The following is a 27,373-nucleotide window of genomic DNA, read 5'->3' on the forward strand; positions in this document are numbered from 1 at the left end:
TAGAAACCCTCTCTTTTGGGTAGAAAGATTAAATGCTTCATTGTGCGTAGTGTGACCGACAGGTGTCGGCTCTAGTTTGATTTGTGAGGGTCTTCCATGGATGGGCGAGGTTAGGTATAAATGGGCAGCTGAGGACTTGTGCTGGTGGACAAGGTGAGGAGTTGACTCTTGTGTTCAGTGTGAGAAATTTGCATGTGTACGCAGTTGGAGTTGCTCGTGATGGTATGTAGTGTGCATTGGAGCTGCCCCTCTTGTTCTAGAAGCTGATACTGATGAGTAACGTAAGGCGCTATACGCGGATGAAAGCCCTGGAAGCAGGCACATGTACGAAGTATGAGGGGCTGGTACTGTGGGCATCATGCCCCTGGCACTGGTTGGCATTTCAGCGCCTTGTAATGATGGGCAGTGAGCAGTTTTCACTGTTTTGGATACTTCAGCCCGAGGCTTTCTATCCAGCCCCTGTCACGAGCTCGAGGTTCACACCCTATATTCTCCCAAGCGCCGAGAAGCAATTAAACTCGCATTATGTTCTCTACAAAAAGCCCGGTGCACTCATCTGTCCCATCACGCCCTGGAAACCTCTCTCATCTTTATTTATCCAGAACTTTCACGCCTCAGTCAACCCGTAGTAGGAAATTTCCATTTTGATGCAGGGGACCTTACCGTTTACATTTCGACACATATTTTAGCACCAATAAAAAGGGAAACTAACCTTGGAAGCTAAAAAAAAAAAAAAAAATATGCAGAGTACCGACTGAAGTATCGCTGGGGAAAAAAATTGGCATTTTAATTGTGTATAATACAAACATTGGAGCAAAATCGCAACCCTGAACCAGATGTTTCTACTTACTCAGGTTGTATTGTGTTCTGTTCCATGTTATGTTCTATGTTGCTGTCCACAAGTGAAATTGTTACGTAAAGTACTAGGGTTAGTATTTCTAGACAGTAGTTTCAATGTAATAATTTTTGTGACCACGCGGTTCTTGTTAGAGCAGAAGTCTAGTATACGTTGTCAGAATAGATAGCAGCATTTGGGGTATTTTAGGCAAAGTGACATTTTTTCACTCAAGTCTTCGGTCAGTGAGTCATTTATGCACAGTGTGAGTCAATGTAGTGAGTGAGGATGACACTGTCCGGGAGGGTTTTGTTAGACGAGTGGACCCGCAGGAAGCGTTTGTTAAAATGTGGCTAAACGTTGCCCTTTAGAGTGCAATTTACAGCCTAAAAATACAGACCTTTTACAGCTAGAAGCATAATTTAACAAGCATTGGCATAGCCAATAGGTCTCGCCTTTGGGACCTTATAAGTATTTAGTTATGCAGCACAATATCCTTGGTCCCAAAGGCGAGACCTTTTGGCTATGCAAGTGCTTGTTGATTTTTTTTTAAGCTCTCTAATGTAGTGCATGTGTTTTCAAACTGTCTCCCTCATGAACCTCAATTCCACGTACCACGTATACTTCATCTTGCTCTCTTTTGTCTGACTGCTTCTCTCTCCCCCCCCTTTCTTTTGCTCTTGCCTTTGATTCCCCCATTGCTTCCCCCACCCGTGTGCCCTCTGTGCGCTTTTCCCCAAACTCCTTGTTGCTTTCTCTCTCAGACCCCCACACTCCCAAGTTGTGTTTGCGCCTCTTCCATGTTGCTACGGATTAACAACTATTGATTTAGTGACTGGTACTTTGTTTTTAGTTCCGCAGATGTTTCCATTACCTTACGAAATCGAGGAGCAGATGCATTTAAACCTGACGTGTATGGGGAGTCTATAATTATACAGCAACATATTACTGTGGAGGGGAATCGTAGTTATAAACTGAAAAGTAAAGCAGGTGAGAAGTCCTTCTTTTTTCATTAACTAATTTATTATTGAATAGTAACGTTTTGGTATCGGAAAGCATGTACAAGGGCATGCAAATTGTGTCCATTAAAGTACCCTGCACGTTTTACTCAATTTCTATCATAGACTTGAACAAATGTGAGTTTGTTTTGTACCATTATAGTTTCCGGATATTTTTTTCTTTTTTAATGACGTAGAAAGGTATTTTTTTTTTAGCACACTGTTCCGTACATTGAGGATATCGGATCCTATGAAATCAACACATAATAATAATCTTATGAAATCAACACACAATAATAATAAGTGGCTAAGCCGATAGTCCTGGCCTTTGACAAAGCTGCAGTACCTCAGGTCCTTACTAGATGTTCCTCTATAGTAAAAAGCAACTGCTTAAAGACTTTAACAAGGCTCCAGTGTCCCAAGACTTTATATGATGTCACAGTCAAGTCCGATCCAACTGCATGAAGTCTTCTCAAAACTGCAGTTCCTGAAATAGTTTGCTAGTCTGTATCAGTTTAGAATCAATTGTTTGAAATGTTGTTTAGAGTTGAGGGGGTGTGGCATCAACATAAAAACGTGCATATACATTTTCTCTTGCTACTCTAATAATTTGTGCTTTTTTTTATACAATAAATTATTATTCCAAAGTGGTTCATGATGATGAGCCAGTCTTGGAACTTTAAATAAATATCTTGGTTACTGTGGACGTCCTGTGCTTACAACCTAGTGTACATAGGTACTAGCAGTCTCTGGTAGATTCAAGTGTTTTCATTTTTTTCTTAAACAGTTGTTTGACATATTTGCCACCAAAGAACAGTTTCTGATACTAAAGTCAGCCTTGGCTGAACTGAGCTGATCCTCAGCTGTGTTAGGAAGCAGAAAAATGTAAATGTCTGTTGAGTATACCAATATGTAAAGACATCTCTCAAAAGGTCTTTTTATTGTTATGTATTTTTACTCAAAATGTTATCTTGAAACTGGCGAGGTATTTACAAACCTGTAGCATTGCATGTTGTTACTAGATGTCCCTTTCAAGTCCGATGCAAAGACTGAAAGTCCTTTCATAAAAGTGCAGAACTTTAAGTGGTTCCTCCTCATGAGTTAAATACAATTGAAGTCTTCACAAAGTTGCAGTACTGTATGTTGTTGCTATATGTTGCTGTTGAGTTAGATGCAAAAGCTTCACATGACCTTCACAAACCTTGACCTGCGGCCTTTGCTATTGTAGGAAGAAGCAAATACGAAGAAGTAATAGCTATGTACTGTTCCATCACTGGGACTTGGGACTTCCCTGAGAATTCCAAGATCAGAAATCCTTGACTAAAGCCTCTACAGTTTTGTGTTGTTTTCTAGCGTAAAATTGAATTTCTCCCATTTGTGTCATATCTTTTGCACTACATGCACAGCTAACTGACCTTTTAGATAAGCAGAAGGGCCGTTTATAGTACAAACTATTAAGATTCCTGCTGTCTTAGATGAGCCTGGAAATTAAATCAAAAAGTACCCAGTCCCTACTTTCTGCTCAAGTTTAGGGCTCATTAGTGGGTCACTTTCTAAGCTATTGGAGTCTCAAATTAGTCTTTATGTAGGAGTATTTTTAAAGATTAAAGACTTAGAAATGAGCTAGATCTATTTGCAGGAATTTGAATCCCTGATCTCCCGCATTGGTAAAGATTAGGCAGATGTCTCCAGATCCCCTTCTCTCTTAAGAAGTTCCTGGATGTCATAAGTATATGTTTAGAAATGAAGACCGCGGGATCGGATGGTTGTGCAGAAGGCTTCCATTCAATTCTAGGGTACACCCCGCACAGGTTTGTGAAACTATTACATGTTTTCTGCCCGATGCCCCTATTTAGGAGTTCTGCTCATACCTTACAAAACACTTCATCAATACGGAATGCAAAGACTGTGCTTAGGCGTTTATGTAACACTACACCAATCGCATGGAGGTCAATAAAGTAAGGATACTACCTGCTACTATTTTATGGTTATTTTGTATACGTAGTGCTTGCTCAATAACTTGGTGGTGCATGCTCCTGAGAGGAGCGATGGTTTTACACACCACTAGGTGCGGCGTTACACTGATTTTGCCTCTGTGGTTAATTTAGACAAAATGTCAGCAAGCGATCTGTGGTCTAATGACCATCTTTGAAAGCAGATTCTTTTGTGCTTAGTCTTTTTGTCACCGTTGTACAAGATTGTAACCAGGGCCACTGTAATGATACAGTGCTACGGCCACGTTTCTTTCCATCTAGCTATGTATTTGCCATATCATCTGCAGATTTCCCCCCAAAAAACCTTCTAGTTTAGATGAATCAAAAATTACAAAAAATGTGGCGACTTGGGTTCTCATTTGGTGGAAGGCCCTTTGCCAAGGTTAACTAGTCATTTTTCGATTTGCTTTTTCTGTATTTAGTTGTTAAACTGGTAGTAATGGGGTGAAATCTTTGCTCAGACAGTATAAGCATTTGTACATAATTTGCCTTTTCTTGCTGCGTAATTTAGGCAACGCTGCCGCATAAGCTGGTGCTACCCTGCCATATAATACTAGTGTCCCTGACTGTAAGCGACCCAATGTTATAATAGCAGAATCTTTTCAAGCAGAAATAACTTGTTAGGCAAATGTAGCAACGCATTTCATAGCTAGCCTCTGGCTCCATCATTTGTGGCACTTGGATTAGACCTGTTTGTAGTCTTGGCCTGAACATCAAGTGGGGAACTACCCAAAAGTGGCAGAGAAGTACCGGTCTCTTCTGCTCCGGAGTTATGAGGACTATTCAGTAGACTGCATGTTTAGAGTGCAGCAGGCAAGAGGGACGGTAACATTGAATCTTGGCCTCCAGATATGTAGGTGCACAACCTTCAGTCATATGAATAAGAGCAGAATGTTGAAGGTCTGCGCTTTGTCTCTGTATAGTAGCTATTGTGTGTCACCAGCTGCAGCCTGCAGTACACTGGCTTCACAGCTCCCATAGAGGGCAGTCTGCAGGGGGGCTATAGAGTTGCAGCTGATTTCCTTTGCTAGCTTGTTCTTGTCCCTTCCCATGCGTTCCAAATTGCATGGGCAAAATGCCATCCCACATGGTGACTGACAGTTGAGGAAGTGAATGGCCATCTTTAGAGACCAGTGATTAACATGTGAATGAAGTTGTGAGACAAAGCACTGGCTAAATTGGGATGATCCACTTGTCCTCTTTGTGTTCATTTTCTTATTTATTTGAGCCGTAGCGGATAGAAGAAGCTGTCTTGGAGCAAGGTCTAAAAATAGAGCTAAGGCATATGGAATTATGAAGCACTTGTTAATGTTAGTGAGGAAAAAAAGGATTAGGACGTGAATTTTCCCAATCAAGTGAATAATGACAGTGAATGCACATACTGTTGTCTGTGACATCAAAATGCAAAGTTATTGTCACAGGTATCTGGGTTTTTTCTGTTAACGTGTTTTGCTTTCTTGTTTTTACTGTAGGGAGTATCATATCTTCCAAAAAAGAAGAACTTATTGCAGTGCTTGATCATTTCAACATTCAGGTGAACATGACTTATGTTTCCTCAGATATATTTCAAAAGAAGCGTACATCTGGAAATCGTAAAACCTGTTTTGTTTACCCAGCGTACATGGCTGTGCATTTGTGACCCAACGGAAATGTAGGAGTATGCAAACTAAGAGGAATATAATAAATACCTGTGAATAGTTGATGATCCTGGTTAGGCAATGTTATGTATAGCTGTGCTGCAACAGGCAAGCATGCCTTAAGGGTTTTTTGTCCCTTCTCATTAAAACATGATGTAATATCTATACTTTTTTAAATTTTTTTATTTACTCTAGCTATCTGTATTCTTCTTACTCTCCTATATATTTTGAGCTAATTTCTTTCTTATTCCTTATGTCTTGTGTCCTGTATCACCTCCCTACTGGTGTGTGTTTTGATATGTAGATGTGCATAATCGTTGAAGTTACATGGTTACTTATTTTTGTTCTATGTAATGATGCTCTGCGTTATTGTGTTTTACTGTAAAGCCCTCTAATACTATTTGGTGTTGAGTGTGCTCTGTAAGAATTTGTAAACAAATATTTTGACTCATCTTCACCTTGCTGTTTCAGTGCCCCTGTAATGTGCTAATGTCACAACAAAATCGTAGTTATCAATGTAGTGTAAAATTGTCCCGTCTTAACTCTTCCTCTTCATGTCCACATTGTCACAATTGTAAGCGTTTTGTAGTAATGGGGAGTATTGGCCCTTATCAGATAGCTTCCTACCTGTTGAGCATAAGTGTTATGCATATAGCTCTGATGGCAAGATTATTTTTTGTAGCACTGTACTCCTAATTAAGACAACCGATACTAAGAAATTTACTATATTCATAAGATTCCTAAGTACCTTCTCAGAAGGTTACAAGAATGCAATAGTAAACAAAGATAAATCATTATTTTTCTTTAACTAGACAAAAAAATGCAAAATTGTGAGTACATATACCTTCTAAACCTCCCTCCAAAAATTAAATATTCCATACTTCCTGAAGTTTTGTAACCGGAGGAAAGCATTTGACTTCTAACATTTGCTCGAGTTCCCATACTGCCTTACTACTCTATTCTGGTACTTCCTGGGTTATTTCCTGCTTGTAGGGATCGAGGGGAACACAACTGACTTAACAATTAACCATACATTTATTTGTCCAGAGATTGTTACCCGCACAAGGAGCCTGCAAAACTTTAAATCTTAAATTTTTAGAGAATTCGGGGTTTTGAAATTTGTAAGCGAAACCCACAATCTATATTTAAGACTTTGTTGAACAATAACTGGACAAAATGTACTACCATCTTGAAGAACAACTCCTCCTTGGAAAGAATAGAGCAAACGCTGTAGGATAATAAAATCCCTTCTCCGGTAAAGTCCATCCTCCCCTATTCTAGTGAGGCACTTAGTTTCCTTCTCGCTGCTTTAGCCGATTTTCCTTCCCTTACAAAATGTGAGATTATAGATTTCTTTTAGTTAAAAAAATGGTTGTTTCAGAAGGTGGGAAGACACTCAAGAGACTAAACCAAAGATACTGCAAAAGGGTAACCATTTTGCTGAGACAAATCTTGTCAACTAGCAAAAGAAAACTGGTGTAACTTTTTTGATACACAAGAAAAATACATTAAAAATGACTAATGCCTGCTTCTGAAGCCATTCTTATTGCTTTAGGGGTGTGAAATAGTCTGAATTGACACACTTGTGGGAGTGTGATGGTTTATAGTTGTGTTGGTACGGTTCTTGGCGGCTCTGGCTGGGGCAGTGAGGTAGTGCAGGCTGCAGTGGCCTTCTGTAAAGGGCCCTAGTACATATTTGTTTTAACAAATTAAGCACTGCCATAGACTCTCCATTGTATTGTAGCATTTATATAGCACTTACTGTGGGGCCCTGAAGCGCTTGCCTACATCGGTAGCACGCTACACCTTGTAGGGCCTGTAGTTAGATAACCGCACCTCGTTGGTCATCATGCATGAAATGGAAACAATTTCCTCATTGGATCAAAACAATGACAACAGCGGGTTGTCTTTGTTTTGATCCAATGAGGGAAGTGTTTCTGTGTCATGCTTTATGACCAAGAGTGCAGTTATCATGTAATGGGACTCAGCGTGTAGCAGATGATGAAGTGTGAGACAGACGTGCAGATTTTTGTTTTTCGGAATGCTGGTAGCTTTGAACAGCTCGGTAGGTCTTATTATATATTCTGCTTAGCTGGTTACTGTCCTGGGTTGTCCAGTCTGAGATTTTGTATATAGTTTTGTTCTTGAACTGGCATGGTTGGCAGGAGAGAGATGCTGGGATGGGTAGATTGTCTTTGTGAGATGTAAAAAGCAACCAGAGTGTATGGATATTTGGGACCTGCAGTGGGGGACTTTATTAAAGTCCTACGAATTGTCCAGTAATGTGTGACAGATTGGCTCTACAGAACTCCTTGCAGAAGTGTCCGATGTGAATTTAGGAAGTTAAAGTAAAGTAAAAGCTGTGTATTATGGTCTTAGTCTTATGTCAGGCCATAACTGTTAAATATGCAAGTACATAAATGGACATGACATAGGTCAACCCTTTTTAGCTTACTTGTATGTCAAAAGCAGTTTGTTGGTTGAGTTGTGTGGTGGTCAATAAACCCACAAGTAATATGAAGCAAGATCTTTATTGGAGCATCCATGCATGATGAGCAAAGCAGAGCAACTGAACTAGAACACTCCTTAGGATTTAGAATGTGCATTGAGGATAAACACAGAGGCACCAATAACATTAAGTGATAAACATCGAGTTAGACTGATGAATATACACACTAATTATAAAGGAACACTTGACAATCTACATTCTAGTCTAACAATCTATGTAAAAACTACTACAAGTTGTTTCCAATTCATGGGCTGTAAGCTGAAGATTGCCCTGGAGGATGCTTTTCTGAGCTCTGTTCTCTGTGTGTATGTGCTGTAGTTATCTAAAAGAGTGATGTTTCAACTAAATTCTAAAGTGTTTATGCTCCTTTGTGCTTCTAATGTTGGCAGTTAGGGAATTCCAGAGCTTGGCGGCATTGTACAGAGAAAGCAGTGCCTCCTACGGATTTCTTCTGGTAGGGTGGTTTAAGTAGTGCAAGCATGGAGCGCAGTGTTCTGTTTGGTTTGTATTGCTTGAATTTACCTCGTAGGTATAGCGACCCTTTTCCTTGGGAGGCTGTGTGGACAATGCAGAGTTGTAGGAAGCTGGCTCTTTAAACAGTGGACCCAAAAGAGATCACATCTATGTACAGGCTTCTACATAACTTCCTTCTTTATATAAAACCAAAAAAAACCACAAATTCATTTTAATTGTCTAAATAATACAGTACAAAATTCTCAAATCTTTTAGGTAAAACTCTATTCCTTTTTTTTAACTACTCCACTGGGTACAGGATGGGACAGATCTAAAGAATATCCAGGTATCCCAACATTTTTATACCTTTATGGTATCACTTGCAAATTCAGGTTTATTGCTACTTTATCAATCTGTGTGAGCTGAAACCTTCACTTTAGCCAATCTGGATAGACTCCACAAAACCCATTACTTGTACATGTCTTTGCTAGTTTCATTATCCTAAAAACTTCAGAATATTTGGAGCACCCCTTTTTCACATAAACCGGTAATTTAACTTCTAGATTGTCACCCACACTCCTGGGTTTTAGTCTATAAACTTTCACATTTGTTACATTTTCCCCTTTGATTTCAGAATTATCATTTACCATTTTATAGACTCTTTTCAGATCTGCCATTTCGTCATTCGCACATAACCAGCTAGGATTCAGTTCTTATCTCGGTCTCCGTCATTTAAGCAAAACAAAAGGTGGAAATTTCGTGGTACAATGCAGCGTACAATGATATGACCAAATTAGTTTTGCTGTATGTTTCTTGACATCAGTGCATGTTTTGAAAGCCAACTGAAGGCCTTCTACAAGGGTTTTATCAAACCTTTTAACTAAACTGTTCATGTTTGGTGAGTATAATGCTGTTAAATATTGAATATTAGCACTCTTCAGAAAAGAGGTAAATGCACTTGAAGTAAACTGTGTGCCATTGTCCGATACAATATAATCCGGAAATCCTTCTCTTCTGAACAAGTCCTGTAAGAATTCAGTGATCATGTCTGAATTTACTTGAGAAACCCATTTCACATCAACCCACTTAGAAAAGTAATCTATTACCACCAGGATGCAGACCATTCCACTTGAGATACTTTCATATGGACCTTTCACATCAATAACATCATTGCCCATATGCGGCCTCCAAAATTGATCTCCCATTTTCTTTATGGTACTGGTTTGACCAAAGTGCCCCAGATGAGCAGTTTAAATCAATTTCTTTCTAATGCTAATATAAATGGTTCACCCTTTAAAATCAAATCATTGGCAAGAGTTAACTCATGTCTGACTTTCCAGTACTCACAAAGCTCTTTAGACACATGTTTCTCCAACGACCAACCTTTGACAATATATTCTTTCAAAATCTTCAGAATTTCAACTTCAGAAATAGGCATTCATCCACTCTTCCTTAAGTTCCACTTGCCCCATAGAAAGTACATCAACTTCAACAGTTGCAATTGCACAATCATCCCAAGGTAACAAGTCACACCTAGATAGCACATTACCAGACAGTGTTGACAATCAATCTGCATGCACATTTTGTACTCCAGGTATATACACCACTATAAAATCATACTCAATCAAATGTGCAATTAATCTTACTAGTCTAGACGATGCCTTTCCTGCTCCATTTTTGTACAACAACAATAGCAAAGGTTTGTGATATGTCCTCAGTTCAAAAGGTTTACCCCACAAGTAGGTTCTTGAAGTTCTCTACCACCCATGCACATCCTAGAGCTTCCTTTTCTACAGTCTAATATCTAGATTCTGTTAACGTGAGTGTCCTAGAAGCACAGGCAATGGTACTTTAATCTCCTCCTTTGATTTGATTCAAAATGACACTGGCATCAACTGTAGTTATATTGGCAGCAGATTGTGAAAATGCAGATAGTGGCTTGCATCCAATAATGGCTTCCTTGACTAATTTGACTGCCAAGGTATATTGATTGTTCCACTGAAACTTAACTCCTTTTTCAATAACAACCTTACTGGAATTACAATTACAGTAAAATTACACACAAACCTGGGATAATACAGAAACAGCCCCAAAAATGATTTAAGCTCATCCTTGTTTTGAGGTTTACCATGTTTCTAATAGTCAAGAAGATTTTTTTTATTTTTTTTTAGAAATGCCTGTACCACTGATTTGATGCCCTAAATACACATTTGCACTTATCATCCTTCCTTTCCGGCAGAACCCAGAGCGTCCGCCTCCCACCTTTCCGCACCAAGACCACCGAGATCATCTGTGGCGTCCCACAGGGATCCTCCCTCAGCCCAACGCTGTTCAATATCTACATGGCTCCTCTCGCCCACGTCGCACGACAACACAACCTCAACATCATCTCCTACGCCGACGACACCCAGCTGATCATATCCCTCACCAAAGACCCCCACTCCGCCAAAGCTAACCTCCACAGAAGAATGAAGGCCGTAGCCGACTGGATGAAGGACAGCAGATTGAAGCTGAACTCCGACAAAACGAAGGTCCTCATTCTCGGACCCACCCCATCAGCCTGGGACAACTCTTGGTGGCCCACATCGCTAGGCACAGCCCCGGAACCCACGGACCACGCACGCAACCTGGGGGTCATCCTCGACTCCACTCTCTCCATGACCAGGCAAGTCAACGCCGTCTCTGCGTCCTGCTTCAACACCCTCCGGATGCTCCACAGGATCTTCAAATGGATCCCCCTCGACACGAGAAAAACCGTTACCCAGGCCCTCATCACCAACAGACTCGACTACGGGAACGCCCTCTACTCAGAAACTACAAACAAGCTCCTGAGATGACTTCAACACATCCAGAACGCCTGGGCCCGACTCATCCTCGACGTCCCCCGCCGCAGCCACATCACACCCCATCTGAGAGGCCTGCACTGGCTCCCCGTCAACAAAAGGATCACCTTCAAACTCCTCATCCACGCACACAAAGCACTGCACAACACCGGATCCTCCTACCTCAACGACCGACTCAGCTTCCACGCCCCCACCCGAAGCCTCCGATCAGCCAACCTCGCCCTCGCCACAGTCTCCCGCATCCGGAAAGCCACCGCCGGCGGCAGATCCTTCTCCTACCTCGCCGCCAGGACCTGGAACACACTCCCCACCATCCTACGACAGACCCAGGACCTGCTGGCCTTCAGAAGGCTCCTCAAGACCTGGCACTTCGACCATTAGAACCCCCCTCCCCAGCGCCTTTACACCCTTTCTGGTGTGTAGTGCGCTTTACAAATTTAATGATTGATTGATTAAGGTGAATTGTCATTCCACTTTCTTCCAAAACAGATAGAACTTTGCTCACTGTCTCACAATGTTTGACAGCATATTCAGAGTATATCAACATTTCTTCCTGGAACACTACCACCCCATCAGGGTTCCCAAAAAGACAATTCATCAGTTTCTCAAACACTGGCGGATGACAACCCGAATGGCATTCTGTCATATTCAAACGTACCTTCAGGTTTTGTGAATGTTGTGATGTTGAAGGAAAGTGGCTTTCCCAAAACTGTACATTTCTTCCCCCAATTGGTACCTCTCTGGCCCCATGGAAGTTTAAAAGGTACTATGGGCACTGTTAACAGGGAAGGCCTCTAAGGGTTGCAGCACATAGTGTCTCACCCTTATAGGTCCTGTACCTTAACACACACACACTGCCATTGCAGGCTGCTTGTTCTGGTGCAGAGAAAAGTGAAGAGCTGACATAGCACACATACCTGTGTGCCATACCTGCACTTCACTGCCTATGGTATAGGTAAGACACCCCTTTCGCTGGGTGCACTAAACACTGGTGAGGGTACAGTTGCATGAGCACTGTACCCCTACAGTGTTTAAGTCCATTCTTAGACATTGTAAGCGCAGTAAAGCCATAAAGAGAATCTGGTCTGGGAGTTTGTTATTACAAACTCCACAGTACCATAATGGCTCTACTGAGTTCTGGGAAGTTTGGTAGCAAACTTCTAAGCATAATAAACCCAAACTGATGCCACTGTGGGATTTATTATGCAATGTACTCAGAGGGCTTCTCAGAGAGAGCCTCTGGTGGGTTCCCTGACTGGTAGACACCAGTCTGCCACCACGAGACACGTTTCTGGGGTGCTGGAGTGGGAGCCTTCGCTCCCCTAGACCCAGAAACCGTCTTTCCTGGGTGGAGGTGTTCACTCCTGCTCCAGGTTAGAAAGAGCTATCTGTGGCAGGGGAGCTTCAAAGGCCTTGGCACCTTTGTAGCACAACTCCCAGCCTCTCCTGCTATCAGGAGCAGGCCCCCTTTCTGTCTCACCTCCTTTTAGGTGGGAGGACAGGCAGGTAAAATTAGAGCTGCCCAGAAGGTGTGCCCACCTCTGCCAACCCCACCCCTCAGGTGGGCAGGCTAAGTGAAGACCACTCTTCAGTGCCCGCCATCTTGCAGATGGCAGGCACTCTCCAATCAGGATAAAGGATTGTTTCCACTCCCCCACGTGGGGTGAGCACACCAAGGGTTTAGTCACCCTAAGGTCAGTAGCCCACTGGTTACTACCTCGAGACCCCTAAAACGCCCCCAAAATTTAGCATGTAGGGGGCAGCCTTAAACCCAGAAGACAAATTCCCACAACCTACGAAGAAGGACAAAAGAAGACACACAGCAGAGGAGACTGCAGAGACGAACTGACTTGGCCCCAGCCCTACCGGCCCGTCTTCATTTTCCAGAAAATATACGCCAGAAGTCACCATGTCCCGCAGCTAGCGACCTCCAGATCCCCTCGGAGGACTAACTGCCTTCAACAAAGACTGGATCTCCTGTGAACAGCAGCTCTATTCAAAAGAATCTCTAAAGAAAGACTCTGAGCCAGCTGAAGACAAAGAAACCTTGCTGCCTACAATCACCACTGCATCCGTCGCCTACGGCCCAAGGGACCCACTGGTCCCAGCGAGGTCTACCAGTACTCCAGAGTCTTGAGTCCACCGTGGGTTGACCCCTGCAGGACTCCGCGACGTTGCCTGCACAGAGACCCCTCCAACCGTGAGTGGCCCAGTAAAGTGAAATCCAACATCAGCTGCCGTGCGCCATGGAGAAGAGGATCTGAGATGCAACTACATCCGAAAGCCCTCCAACTTACCTGCCCAACTGTTGGTTCCTCCCAGAAGATTTCCTGGACCGAGCGTGCAGCTAAAATCCAAAACCGGCTTCTCCCTTTGAAAACAGGGCCCGACCCTAAATCGGCACTCTGCACCCAGCTCCCTGTTTGCCGCTGGGGTGCACCTTGTTTGGTAACTCGGATCCCCCTTTGCCCTGAGCTTAACCCTAGGAGCTTTGCTTCCTCAACCCTGTGGCTTGCCCGAGAGCAGCCCCACGCTGACTGCCTCCTAGCTAAAATTTGGGCTATTCACCCGGCCGCCCTAGTGCTGCTGAGGATGCTTTTTGAGTGTATCCTTGACCCTGGGGGAACCCTTGTTCTAACTCCAGAAACTCAACCCCAAAGACCGATTGTTTACCTGCAAACCCATAACCTAATTCTCAATATGATTGCATTGACTGCACACTTAGAAAAAGTTCTAAGTGTGGAGTTGAGTTTGTATGGAAACCTAAGCAGCTGTGTTTTAATGTGAAACTGTCTTACTTACCTTCGTCTAGGAAATGTCCCAGTGTGATTCCTAGCCATATCACACTGAGTAGAGAAGGTACTCTAAAAAGTACTTTAAAGAGTAATCTGAAAAGTAATCACAAAGTAATTACAATACCTACTGTCTTTAGAAGTTTTTTATAAACCTGTAACAAAGTCATTTTCATCCAGCTTGCTTGTTTTGAACAACCTGTAATGAAAGTACCATTTTACTTACCTGTACCAAGTCCTGCTTGGTACTAAAAATAAAATGCAACTAAAGAAATATATTTTTGATGCAAACAATTGGTCTGAGTTCAGTCTTGAGTGTGTGACATCATTTCTTGCCTGTGTGTACAATAAATGCTTACTACCCTCTGATAAAGCCTTCCTCTCGCCCACACTATCACAAATAGAGTTGGGTATTATCTACATTTACCTCTGTAAGCCTTTGGGGATCCACTGGACTCTGTGCACACTATATCTTACTTTGGTAAAGTATATAAAGAGCCAGCTTCCTACAGATGTGTCTAGAATGTTCTGTCAGTTCGATCTGATGGTACGCTGCCTTCAAATCAATAGTAGTAAAGTATTTAGCACCATCCAATTTCGCAAGCATTTCTTGAACCTTGGGTAAACGGTGACACTCTACCTCAATTTGTTCATTGAAAGATCTCAATTCTGAGTTCCCCATTCTTTTCCAAACTAAAACTATAGGAGAAATCTATTTAGACATCCCCACGACTCAATCACACCTTCTTCACACAATTTTTTGATAATTTCAGATAATTCACGTCTCACCGACAATAGAACATGTCTCAATTTGTGTTTAGGTAGTATGCCATTTTTCTTCAGTTGAATTGTATTGGAAAACCCTTTCACTTTCCCTAGCTCTTTTCTTAATCACACTCTTGTGTTCATTAACCTCTTCAATGCCCATGATGAGCTGGTCTCGTCATGGGCCGCGGTTGCGCTGTGCCCATGACGAGACCAGCTCGTCATAAACCCCGCCCGCTAATGCAACGGCCGGCACAGGGCGGGGAAAGGGGCGGGCACTGAAGGGGTTAAGAATACATTCCAAGTCTTTATCCCCTTCTTTACCACATTGCACCAATAACCAATGATTAATGTGTTTAATAGATAAAAGATACCGAAGCAATAAAATACCCTGACATGTTGATTTCTTCCCTTAAAAACCATACACTTGTACATCATTCAGTTACAAAATTCCGGTTTCCCAAATGTTTTGTTTAAAAAACGAGTCCGAAATAATTATACGGTGATCCAGAATCTGCCATAACCTCTACATATTTTCCAACAATATTGATTGTAAATGACTGTGGTGCATATGGTTCATTGTCAACATCATTAGTTGCGACAGTGTTACATACTACTTAAGCACCCACATTTGCACCCATGTGTCCTTGAATTTTCCCTGTTCTTTCACACACAGCACCATATTTTCAAAAACATTGTCATCCTCCACAATTGTGTCCACACTATTTTCTAGTATAGTACCCACACTATATCAAATGATCCACTTGTTTGCATTTAAAGCATTCTTAACCTCTAGCTGGACAATGTTTAAATTGATAAGTATGTGATTTAGACCCCCGACTTGTACACACAGGCGTGTTAGTTGTTACATTAGGTACATTCTACCTAAACGTTTTCCCTTTTGGCAAAAATAACTTTTTAACCGTCAATGCAGCCACTCCCCCAGGCATACATTTCACATTAATAGAAATAAAAGAGGTAATGGACCTTTCTACACTTTTTGCAGTTTTTATAACTTCATGCAATGTAGGATTACGGTGTTGCAAAAGCTGTTCCTGATCAATTTATCGCTGATATAGGTTTCTACTTGTGCTCCAAACCTGAAATCACCAGCAAGTGTTCTTAAACTAAATACATACGAATCAACCGACTCATCAATTAAATGATGTCGCGTGTAAAAATGAAATCTTTCCAAAACAATGTGTAGTTCTTCTACAAATCTTTTTTTCAAATCTATCTAGTGCTACCGTAATTCCCTGCCTCCATTCCCTGTGGAGTTGGTAAAAGGGGATAGGTGCTTAAAAATATCTTCTGCATTTGTGCCTATCAAATTTAATAGTAAAACTTTTTTCCTCTGGGCATCAAATGCATTATCATTAATCAGACCCTCCAGGATTTCGCAATTTGCAAAAACAAATCACGAAATCGGCACTTTTGTAAAATGGACGCGCTTTTACCAAAAGTGCCTGCGAAATATGTGCCCGCAGCATCCCCATACTGTTTTTAATGCACTTTGACCGCTCTGTCGATCACTTCCTAACACCTCACATAAGGTTAGATGAATGTGCCCCCAGGCCTGCCATAGTAACGTCTCTGGAGTGCCACAGCGAGCGCTTTACAGGTAGATGTGCCACTCTGCAAAGTGCCCCCACACTGATGGAACCAATTAAGCTGCCCACCATGTCTTTGGGTCCTTGGACAGCCCAGGCAAAACACCCGATGTCCAAGGGGGCCTTAGCAGGGTTTCTGAGGAAAACAACCAAACGACTCCTGTTCATGGCCCAAAGAATCTGCCCAGTCAAGCAAGCAAACCAACCTGTGTCTTTGGGATCCTGGACAGACCTTTTTCTCATGCCCTATATTTGATCCCTTCTCCTCATCTGGCCCCCCCTTTTTCTGCATCCTCTGATCAGACACCAACTGTAAAGGGGCCAGTAATCCTTTCCCAATGGCTGTGCGCCCCCTCCCCTCAGTCCCCAACCCCTCAGCCGTCCCCTCACCCAGCCCCATCCTCCACCCTCCTGGTAAAGAAGATGGCGGGGTTTCTAATGGAGCCGGAATATGGGAGTGAGCACCTGTTGCAGCTCCGTAGTCCCACAAAGTCCCACACAGCACTTCATTTCTGACCTGTAGCCAGCCTCATAGAAAGAGAGAACCAGAAAGAGAGAACCGGAGACCGAGAGAGAAGGGAGACAGAGAAACAGAACGAGAGAGACACACAGAGGGAGACGGAGGGACACAGAGACAAAGAGGGACAGAAAAAGAACAAGAGGGGAAGATATAGAGACACAGTGAGAGAGACAGACAGAGAAACATTGAGAGAGACAGATATAGAGAGGAAGAGAGAGAGAGGGGGACAGAGAGAGAAACACAGATAAGAGAGGGAGAGGGAGCCAGAGAGTCAAAGAGAGGGACAGAGAAAGAGCAAGTGGGGGAGATGAAGACAGAGAGAGCATGACCGAGAGAGAAAGGTGGGGGAGAGAGAGAGAGAGAGTGAGAGAGAGAGAGAGAGAGTGAGAGAGAGAGAGAGAGTGAGAGAGAGAGAGTGAGAGAGAGAGAGTGAGAGAGAGAGAGAGAGACAAGAAAGTGAGAGAGAGAGAGACAAGAAAGTGAGAGAGAGAGAGAGACAAGAAAGTGAGAGAGAGAGAGAGAGAGAGACAAGAAAGTGAGAGAGAGAGAGAGACAAGAAAGTGAGAGAGTGAGAGAGAGAGAGAGACAAGAAAGTGAGAGAGAGAGAGAGAGACAAGAAAGTGAGAGAGAGAGAGAGAGAGAGACAAGAAAGTGAGAGAGAGACAAGAAAGTGAGAGAGAGAGAGACAAAGTGAGAGAGAGAGAGAGACAAGAAAGTGAGAGAGAGAGAGAGAGACAAGAAAGTGAGAGAGAGAGAGAGACAAGAAAGTGAGAGAGAGAGAGAGACAAGAAAGTGAGAGAGAGAGAGAGAGAGAGAGAGAGAGAGAGAGAGAGAGAGAGAGAGAGAGAGACAAGAAAGTGAGAGATAGAGAGAGAGCTGCCAGCGGCCTCAGTGCCAAAAGTAAAATAGGAGTACAATCACTGTTTCAAAGCGTTGTGCCTGCAAATCTTTTAAAACATGTTTTTGGGAAGAGGTTTGCTCCCAAACTGTACATGGAGCCCTAGCTACAGCATAGATCAGTCATATTTGCATGCAAAGAAGAGCCTGCCAAAGAAACAGTTTCTTCACCGTCTCCCAAAAGAACAGCAGGCTTCTTCCTTTGCTTTAATCAGGAAGTAGGCGTTTAAATGGTATAAAACATAAAATATACTAAAACTGTTTCCGTTGATTTAAGGCTCAAAGGGAAAGATTACAAGTAAAGTGCCAAAATAAGGTGGAAAAATTTCCATTTTTGTGCCGCAAAATTCTATGTTTGTGCCACACAATTTGCAAATCTATGCCGCAATATCCTGGGGGCTCTGATTAATACCTAATAATTTTTAAAATGACAATCAAGTGTCCCACTTCATTCTAGGTTAATTTGTCCCTTTAAAAAATAGTAATTATGGTATCAGCCAAAGACCAGGAGTACGCGAAAGAAGAAAAAACTGCTAATAAAATAGCGTTAAAATGTAAAATGCAAGTGTTGTAAAGTAATGTCCTCCACACCATAGGTAAATAAGAAGAGTACTTTATTGGAAGCACAGAGAAGCGTTGGCAATCCCCCACACAGATCAGCTTACAGTGGTGTAACGCTCCAGAACACAGTTATGTCACTAAGCATAGCAACATTAGAATGGTACAATAACTCCATACTTAAAGTAACAGGACACATGTCCTGTGACATACCAACTTAAGATTACAACACCTCCTCCTTCCTTTACATAAAAAAAACATGAAGATTAAGATATATACTAAGTAAAAATAAGATCAAAAATAATATAAACACCAAACCTTATCAACATTGTGAATTACTACTCAATCTTTGAATCCTAACACAGATTTACGAATCCCCACATAAATATTCTTGTAAATATCTTGGAGGACATCTTGACCTTTCAGGCCTAATTCTATTGGTGATGTTATCACTACAGTCACTGGGTGTTGTGTCAATACCCCTTCCGCTAGCTTCCCCATCACTCATAAGAAAATGAGGATTAAATCCACCTTCCACACCACTACTACTGATCTCATCTGGTGATTTGCATTTCTTATAAAGCGCCACCCTTCTCAAATTCCAATTTTCACCATTATAAAGGGTAATATGCCTATTATGAACAAATTTCACTTTATATGGTCCACGGAATTTAGTAAATCCAGCACTAATGCGTCCAGGTTTAACCATCACCCAGTCATTAGGTTCTATGTTCATTCTTTGTGTAAGATCTTTGCCTACCCCATCATTGTTACAACTAAGGTTGGCTAAACCCAAACATTCCTTCATCCATGCAGGAATCAACTTGGTACTGGCAGTACGCCCTCTCATGACCACAAATTGAATTTTCCCTGAAGCTGTATTTTCTGTCGTACGGTAAGCCCATACTAAATCATCAACCATTTTTTCTACATCCCTTCTACTTGCTAAAGCCAATTGGATCACTCCTTTTATCATACGATTTGCCCTCTCAACAATACCATTTCCCCGTGGGTTGTATAGAGATGTCCTAGTGTGCACAATCCCACAAGATTCCAAAAATGAAGTCATTTCAGTTGAAATTAGTTGAGTACCATTATCAGTGACTAATTTAACGGGGTAGCCTTCCTCCCTAAAAGTTTGAGATAACACCTTAATAGTACTTTTAGTAGTAATTTCCTTAACAAACCTCATGACTAGCCACTTCGACGTGACATCTACCATGACTATCCCAAACTTTAAATTGCAGTTCATACTAGAAAATGCACCAATAAAATCCAAACAAACAGTGTGCCATGGTAACTCAGGATCTGCAATTTTGCCTAAGTCTAACTGGTTACCCACTTTCAATCTTTTTTCACTCTCAAAACACTCTGCACACGACTCGACCCAATCCGAAATTTCCTTATCCATAACAGGCCACCAAAAGTGCCCCCTTAGCCTCTTCTTTGTAAGAGACTGACCCATGTGGCCCTCATGGGCAAGTTTAAATAAAGCAAATCTCATGTCCAACGGGGGAATAATTTTGTCTTCCTTCATTATGATATTACCCTCACTATCAAGGATAGACAAATCCTCAAGAACTTTTAGAAAAGGTCTTACCGCAATAGGAAGAGTGCTCTCCCTCCTACCCCCTTTCACTATTAAATCTCTCACCATTCTTAAACTTTCATTTTTGGCCATGCTAACACTCCATTGTTTCTTATCGATAGCACCATTGGTCCATTCCACCATTTCAACCATAGTAGCTACTGCACCTTCACATTGGAAGGATTCAACGTTTGACTTATCCACTTCATCCCAAGGTAAAGGTAACCTTGACAAGCCATCAGCTTGGCAATTCCTCCATCCAGCAATGTACTCAGTTCTGTATAAGTACTCTTGTAAACGAGCAGATAATCTGGCTAACCTTGCAGATCCTTTATTTGCACCTCCAGGAGACAAAATCTTAATGAGTGGTTTGTGGTCCGTCTCCAATGTAAACTGAAAACCCCACAAATACATCCTAAAGTACTCAGCTCCCCATGCTGCAGCTAAAGCTTCCTTTTCTATTACAGAATAGTTCCTTTCAGAGCTACTAAGAGACCTTGAAGCAAAAGCAACCGTTTTTTCCCAGAATCATGAACCTGCGCCAAAACTGCACCAATCCCCACCGCACTAGCATCCACTGTTAAGATCGACCTCAATTTGGTATCAAACGGAGTCAGAATCTTAGCATCGCAAATTTCTTTTTTGATCCTCTCAAAAGCTTGTTGTTGGTCATTAGATCACACAAACTTATGACTTTTCCTAAGAAGTATTTTAATTACTTCTGTTGTTCCTGCGAAATTATGCACAAATTTTGCATAGTATTCTATAAGACCTAGGAAAGATCTGAGTTGGTCTTTATCTGAAGGGGCGGGAGCTTTCTTTATTGCCTCCAACAAATCTCTCTTTGGTTTAATCCCACTAGCCGATAATGTATATCCTAAATATTCTACTTCTTCCACTGCAAATTTACATTTGTCTTTTTTTAATGTCAAACCTGCATTGTCCATTTTATTTAAAACTTCCTTCAACACTAAGTTATGGTGTTCTTTTGTATCCCCAAACACTAGCACATCATCCTGGAAGTAGACCACATTTTTTGTACCTTTTTAATACTGATCCCATCATTCTCTGGAACACTCCCGCAGCGGATGCCAAACCAAACGGCATTCTAGGAAACTGGAATATCCCTTCAGTCGTTATGAATGCCGTTAACGGTTTGGACTCCTCATGCAATTTGATTTGATGATATGCGCTGCGTTTATCCAATTTAAAAAAAATACCTCCCTCCTTTTAGAGACAAGATTAATTCGTTTATATTGGGAAGTGGGAAATTATCCACCACAATATTCTGATTAAGGGTGCGCAAGTCCACACAGAACCTGTAACTGCCATCAGGTTTGCTCGTGATCACGACCGGTGAAACCCACCTAGATGTCTCAATTTGTTCTATGATACCCTGCTCAACCATTTCATCAAGCATACGTTTAACTTCTTGTCTGGCAATAATAGGAACTTTTCTCACCCTGTGTTGAATGGGAATTGCATCTGGTTTGAGTAGTATCTTATGAACATACCCTTTAAGTTCTCCAATCCCTTCAGAAAAAAGATTTGTCATACTTTCCACAATTGTTCCTGTAGTGATTTCATCCACAACCATTACTTGTTGTTTCGCCCTGGGGTTTAAGATGATATGCAGGTCATATTGGTGTGCCCAGCCCAGAATTGGTGGGCCGCTACATGCTACATACACTTTGCCTTTCACACACCTTCCCTGAAAAACTATGTCAGTGAACATGTACCCCACAATGTCTATCTTTTCCCCTTGATACCCTCCTGGATTTATATCTTTTGGAAGTAATCTCACTTCTGGCCAATTTTTCTCAAAGACAACTTGAGGAATAATTGTCCAGAATGACCCAGAGTCTACCATTAGTTCAGTGTCCTTTACATTTATTTGAAATATAGCTTTAGGTCTCAACCTTCTCCCAGATGCCATTGTGGAACCATCCTCCTCAACACATAATATCTTATTCAGACCTTTTTCTACACAAGTTGTCACAACGTTATCCCCACTATTTTGTACAACAGCTATCTTGGGTCTACTGTTAGTTTTACACATTTTGTAAAAATGGCCTTTACGTCCACATTTTTTACACACCTTGTCAAGTGCATAGCACCTCTTGTAATCAGCCGTGTGGTATGTGCTTCCACACCTAGTGCACATTTTCTCCTGCACCTTATTATATTCTGAATTCCCTTCAGGATTGTTACCAATCTTTTTAAAGGATATTACCTTCTTCCCACTGGTCTCATTATTCTTGTTACTGCTTATCGCAGCCACATCCTCTTGTACTACATTCGTTGTACCTGTTGTACTCTCTTTTTTTTCCATTTCTTTCATACATGTCTCCGACTGTTCAACCACCTTAGCTATGTCAATGGCATTTCCTAATGTTGGATTCTTCGCCGCCCACAATCGCTCTTGCATTTTTTTGTTGCGACATTGCACAATGAGCTGATCCCTAATCATCTCTTCCCTCATCGCACCAAATTGGCACTTAAGGGATAGTTCATGTAGTCGTGTAACAAACTGATCAATAGTTTCATCGCATCTTTGTGGTTGAGTATAAAACTTATGCCTACACATTACAATATTTATTTCCTTTGCATACTGTTTTCATAGTCTTTCTTTCGCCTCATTATAACATTTGTTAATACTCTACCATAATTGTCTGTTCTAACAGGTAGAAATCTAAAGGCATGCTATCCCTCTTTTCCCAAGGTGCTCAATAATAACGCTTTTTTCCTTTCAGCATTGAAATCCTTACTATCTAGTGCTACAATATAATTTTCAAAAATCTCAATCCATTCATCCCATTCTATAGGGGGGGTCACCCGGTTGCTGTAAGAACAAAGGTGGTGGTATCGCAGTGCTCCCTTCCATGGTCTCAGATTATGGCACGTTGTAAATAGTTTCGTACAGTGGCTTGTTAGAGTATGGTACTGTAATAAACACTATAGAATGATTTCTTAAAATGCAAATAACCTAGATAACCATATATACACTCCTAAGATTCCAGAATTGTACTTGATCACACCCACAATATCTATATATATATGCGTGTATCCTACCAGATTAGTCCAACTAATTAATTTGCTACTGTCCATACACTTGAAATATGCTTTGTACCTGTGAAAACAAACGTTATTGTTATATGTCCTTTTCTCCTCTTTTTATTTTTTTTTAAGTGTATGACCCAACCTGCATGTATTGTCCCGTTCGTCGATAAATGCGAGTGTCACCGAGGAATATTCCCTTCTTTTTTTTTTTTTCGTTAGCGCCGATGATATACTCGTATCCGGTCCTCGTTTTCCAGTTATGGCTGCCAGAACGTCTAAGCGCTTGGAGAATACGCGCGTCAAACTCCGTTCCCTTGGTAACCCACGTACACAAATACGACGGAGAGTACGTGCAGACGCTTGCAGAATGCGTGTTTGCGCGATGACTCAGATCCTTTGACGCGGCACAATCAACGCAGATGCAAAGACGTCATACCATATCGCACATTTCACAGTCTCTTCACCTTCCAGACGGCGTCGTTCAAACGCTTCGCGCGCACTCCCACCGAAGGAGAAGTTTCATCAGCTGAATTCTTGCATGGCTGTCAGTTTGTATATTGGCAGCACAGAGAAGGTCAAATGTGATGATTAGCTTTTCGTTGGATATGTGGGCGATAAAAAGAGCAAAGCCGTCCAAAAGGTATATCATGCCATTGCTAAAAACGAACCACTTTATGGAATCCAAGCTCATTCCACCAGAGTGAAGGAAACCACCTTAGCGCTGGCCAGGGGAGTGTCCATAGCACAGATTTGTTGTGAGAAACACTATTGTTTGGACTCAAAATTGAGAATAGGTGGATATTTTGCTCATTCCTTGCAACGGGATTTCCTCACCTCACCACTCCTTCCTTCCCACCACCTGGAAGGGAGTACTGCTGTGATATCTATTCATGAGGTTAGGAATTGGCAAGTAGAAGTATCCATTCGAAGAAAATGTTACTTACCTTTGGTAGCAAACTTTCCGGTGCATGCGCTATCTGGAAATTCCTTTCTGATACCCTTCCATCACCCCATTTTGAAGGATAGTCACATGCACCTGATGATTAGTATGGTTCCAATTTACTTCTGTTGCACTGTCTAATCTCTGTCCATGTAAGCTGACCTAATTTCTTCCTCTAAGGACTTGGAACAAAAATGGAAGAGGAACTGATGTCCAGGTGCAGTAGTGGTGCTGTATGGCTTCAGTGACATGACATCCATGCTGCACCTGAGATTGAGCCAAACCCAACTACTGGCGCAGGTGAACCATTGCAAAATGTCCAGAGCTGGCCTGGAGCCGTGAGGAAATGCAACTGGTGAGGGTAGATAGAATATCCACCAAAAAGATTTTTTCTGAAGATGAGTAACTTTTCTTTCTTCAACTGCACTTGATGTCTGCACATCTGCTAAGCCGCGATAAACTGTGGATACTGTCCTGCCCACCTCAAGTCACTTCTAGGAATGGTGCCTCTCTTTGGCACCTTCTTAATGAAGAGCTCTTGTTGACCTGGTCAGCACTACCTTAACTGCTGTCTTCCTTACAGAGGTGTCCCTCACAGTGGAGGCCCGAGGAAAGGCAGATCGACCACTCTCAAATGTAGTTTTCTCAGGAGCTCTGTCTCCACACCCCTGGATAGCAGTCTTTGTGTCTTTGCAATGCCTGGGAGCCACAAGCAAACGCACAGTGGCACACATCAGAACACTTAACATTTTTTCATAGTGTTCATTTTTTTCAGGAAGGCTATGGGATTTATAATTTTGTTTTTTACGTGTCCTTTAGAACTTTCTATTGTGCTTTCAATAAATGTACCAATCAAAATAAATGTATATGATGAAAACAAAATGGTTAACCTTCTGTGGTATTGCCAATTACCATCTCTAATCTAGGAAATATTTCTATGTATGCTTATGTAGTCGACATTAATTTGAGCACTGCTAGCCTCGCCTTTTGTCAGCTGCTTGGAGTCCTGTGGATTTCGAGACTGTTTAATGGAACAGTCAGTGGCAAAACAGAAGTAGAAGGATCTGCTTTCACAGTGTAATAAACTGATGATTACCTTTCATGTGTGTCTGGAGTGTTATCTGGTATTGTTTTTGTTCTGGTCTGGCTAGAAGACACTTATTCTTTGGTGTGACTTGGTGTGGATGACACCTCAGAAGCCAACTAATTTAGACCAAGATTATTTTTACAGTCCCTGTGTCTTCTACTAGACTTGGAGGTAGCCAGACTTTTTGTCATGTAGTATTTGGGTTTTTGTCTACGGTTTGCGGTAGATTACAGCACCTCTTCCTCTGGCCGATGGCAACTCAAATTAGCAGTCTTAGAAAAGGTATCCTATCTGTGTCATTATGTTTGGTAGATTGAACTCCTTTTATATGATTTCAGTTTCACTCTTTCACTCTGAAGACTTGCGAGGGCTTACAACGTATGCTATATGAAACACTGAATCTGCGCTCCTCTTTTCACAAAGTAATATGTTTCATAATCTTTTATGTGCTTTAAACCACGTGGCTGGTTGCATATGTAAGTGCAACATAGTTTTACATAATTTACCATTTTTTTGATGATAATTTTTTTTTCTCATATAATTTGTGCTTTAATGCTTTTAAGCTCTCCTTGTGTAAACTTTGACTTAAAAATCTTTAATTTATTCAGGTGGATAATCCGGTGTCAGTTCTAACACAAGAGATGAGTAAACACTTCCTGCAATCAAAAAATGAAGGTGATAAATACAAGGTAGGATGAAGTTTAATTAACAGAGATATGGAATTGTTTTTCAAGTATGCATCGTAAAGGAAAATAAGATGAAGGCCAGATGAAAACAAAAACGTTGACTGTTCACAGGTTTAGCATTTTACTAGAGGTCTATTGTGCATAGAAAAGATGCCAACTCTAATCCCCCTGGCACTAAATATGCCATCAATAGTTATTCTTTTGCAACATCCATTTCTTATTTCCTAAATTTTCACTACTCTAGATCCTATTCAGAGTGCCTTTACTTGAGATTCTCTTCATTCTTTCTAATACAAAACTTTATCCAAGATGTACCTTCCCAATAGGTTTCTCTATTTTGTTTATGGAGCTATGCAGGGGAAATCTAATGTTAAGATCATAAAAATGCCCGCAATGGTGTTTTGGCCAGTCCTTCTCATGGTGATACTTTCTTCTATACAGAAACCAAATTGTTGGATATTAACAAATACCAATATAATATATGTTTAACACTCACACAGAATATATCCATATCACCCAGCCCTTCTGGCTTTAGTTTGCCTGCCTCTGTTCATGCTTTTACATGCTTGTTTCAGTATTCCAAGAGAAAGAATGCAGGAACACAAGGTTTTCGGAGGAACCAGAGTTTCATAAATAAAGGCTGGAGGCCCTGCGTCTTGCCAGCTCGAAGAGTTTTCCGAGAGTTTGGGAAAGAGGGAGGGATGCCAGGAGATTCCATCCACAATAGACACACAATTGATGGACGGAATGCAGAACAAATCAAAACATTCACTCCAGTCAAGAGATGTGGGTTAAATCCATCATGCTTTTGCTCACCATGCCACCCCAGTTTAGACCTGGCCATATGCAAACCAGTCTTGACCCTGTGCCTCTTGGGAACAGTCCAGACCGAACTGCCAAGCCAGGTCCTCCCTGATCCGGAAACAAGCATCCTAGGACCGGTTTCGGGGTTTCACCCCTCTTCAGCCAGGACAGCTTGATTCCAGTGGCACAGTGAGCCCAGGACCCACGTCTGAGCATACCTGGCGCACTTAGGGCGAGAAAGCAAAAGACATACAATTGATGGACGTAATGCAGAACATATCAAAATATTCACCCCCAGTCAAGAGATCTGGGTTAAATCCATCATTCTTTTGCTCACCATGCCAACCCAGTTTAGACCTGTGTTAGAAGGTGGTTCTGACGCTATGGGCCACCCGGATTTTTCGCTTTTTGAGCACCTCATTGTTGAGCTTTTACTGTGGGGGAGCCTCATAAGCTGAGACTCACCCACAGTGAACTTAGGATGGAAGAGACATTCCAGGGAAAGTCAGTGTGTTTTACTGTGTTTTCACTGCCTTATTCCCCTATGGGAATGTGGAGCCAGGGGCTAGATTAACTTCAATTAGGCCTACAGATTCCAGACACGCACTTTAGTCCAATGTAGCAAATGTGAAAATAAGTATTCTGCAGAGTCCAAAGTCATATTTGTACTGCTTTTGGGTCATCCAGAACTGTCATATTTCTCTGAGCCAGCCATGACCAGACCCAGGCTGAGGGCTGACCTCAGCTGGATGGATTGATAACCTTTCTTCCACAAGCTAGGGCCTCCTCTCCACGAA

At 41.8% G+C, this 27,373-nt stretch overlaps 1 protein-coding gene across 3 annotated transcripts in view; it reads left to right on the forward strand.

The window, feature by feature from the left end:
• Window positions 1-27,373, forward strand: part of SMC6 (structural maintenance of chromosomes 6) — a 918,345-nt gene that overhangs the window by 63,297 nt on the left and 827,675 nt on the right. For all 3 annotated transcript variants that reach the window (XM_085610645.1, XM_085610644.1, XM_085610643.1), the window contains exons 5-7: window positions 1,689-1,825; window positions 5,300-5,361; window positions 25,695-25,775. In XM_085610645.1, the coding sequence (XP_085466771.1) occupies window positions 1,689-1,825; window positions 5,300-5,361; window positions 25,695-25,775 (280 nt within the window). The remainder of the gene's footprint in view (window positions 1-1,688; window positions 1,826-5,299; window positions 5,362-25,694; window positions 25,776-27,373) is intronic.

Source organism: Triturus cristatus, chromosome 6 (assembly GCF_964204655.1).
Source record: "Triturus cristatus chromosome 6, aTriCri1.1, whole genome shotgun sequence".
Taxonomy (NCBI): domain Eukaryota; kingdom Metazoa; phylum Chordata; class Amphibia; order Caudata; family Salamandridae; genus Triturus; species Triturus cristatus.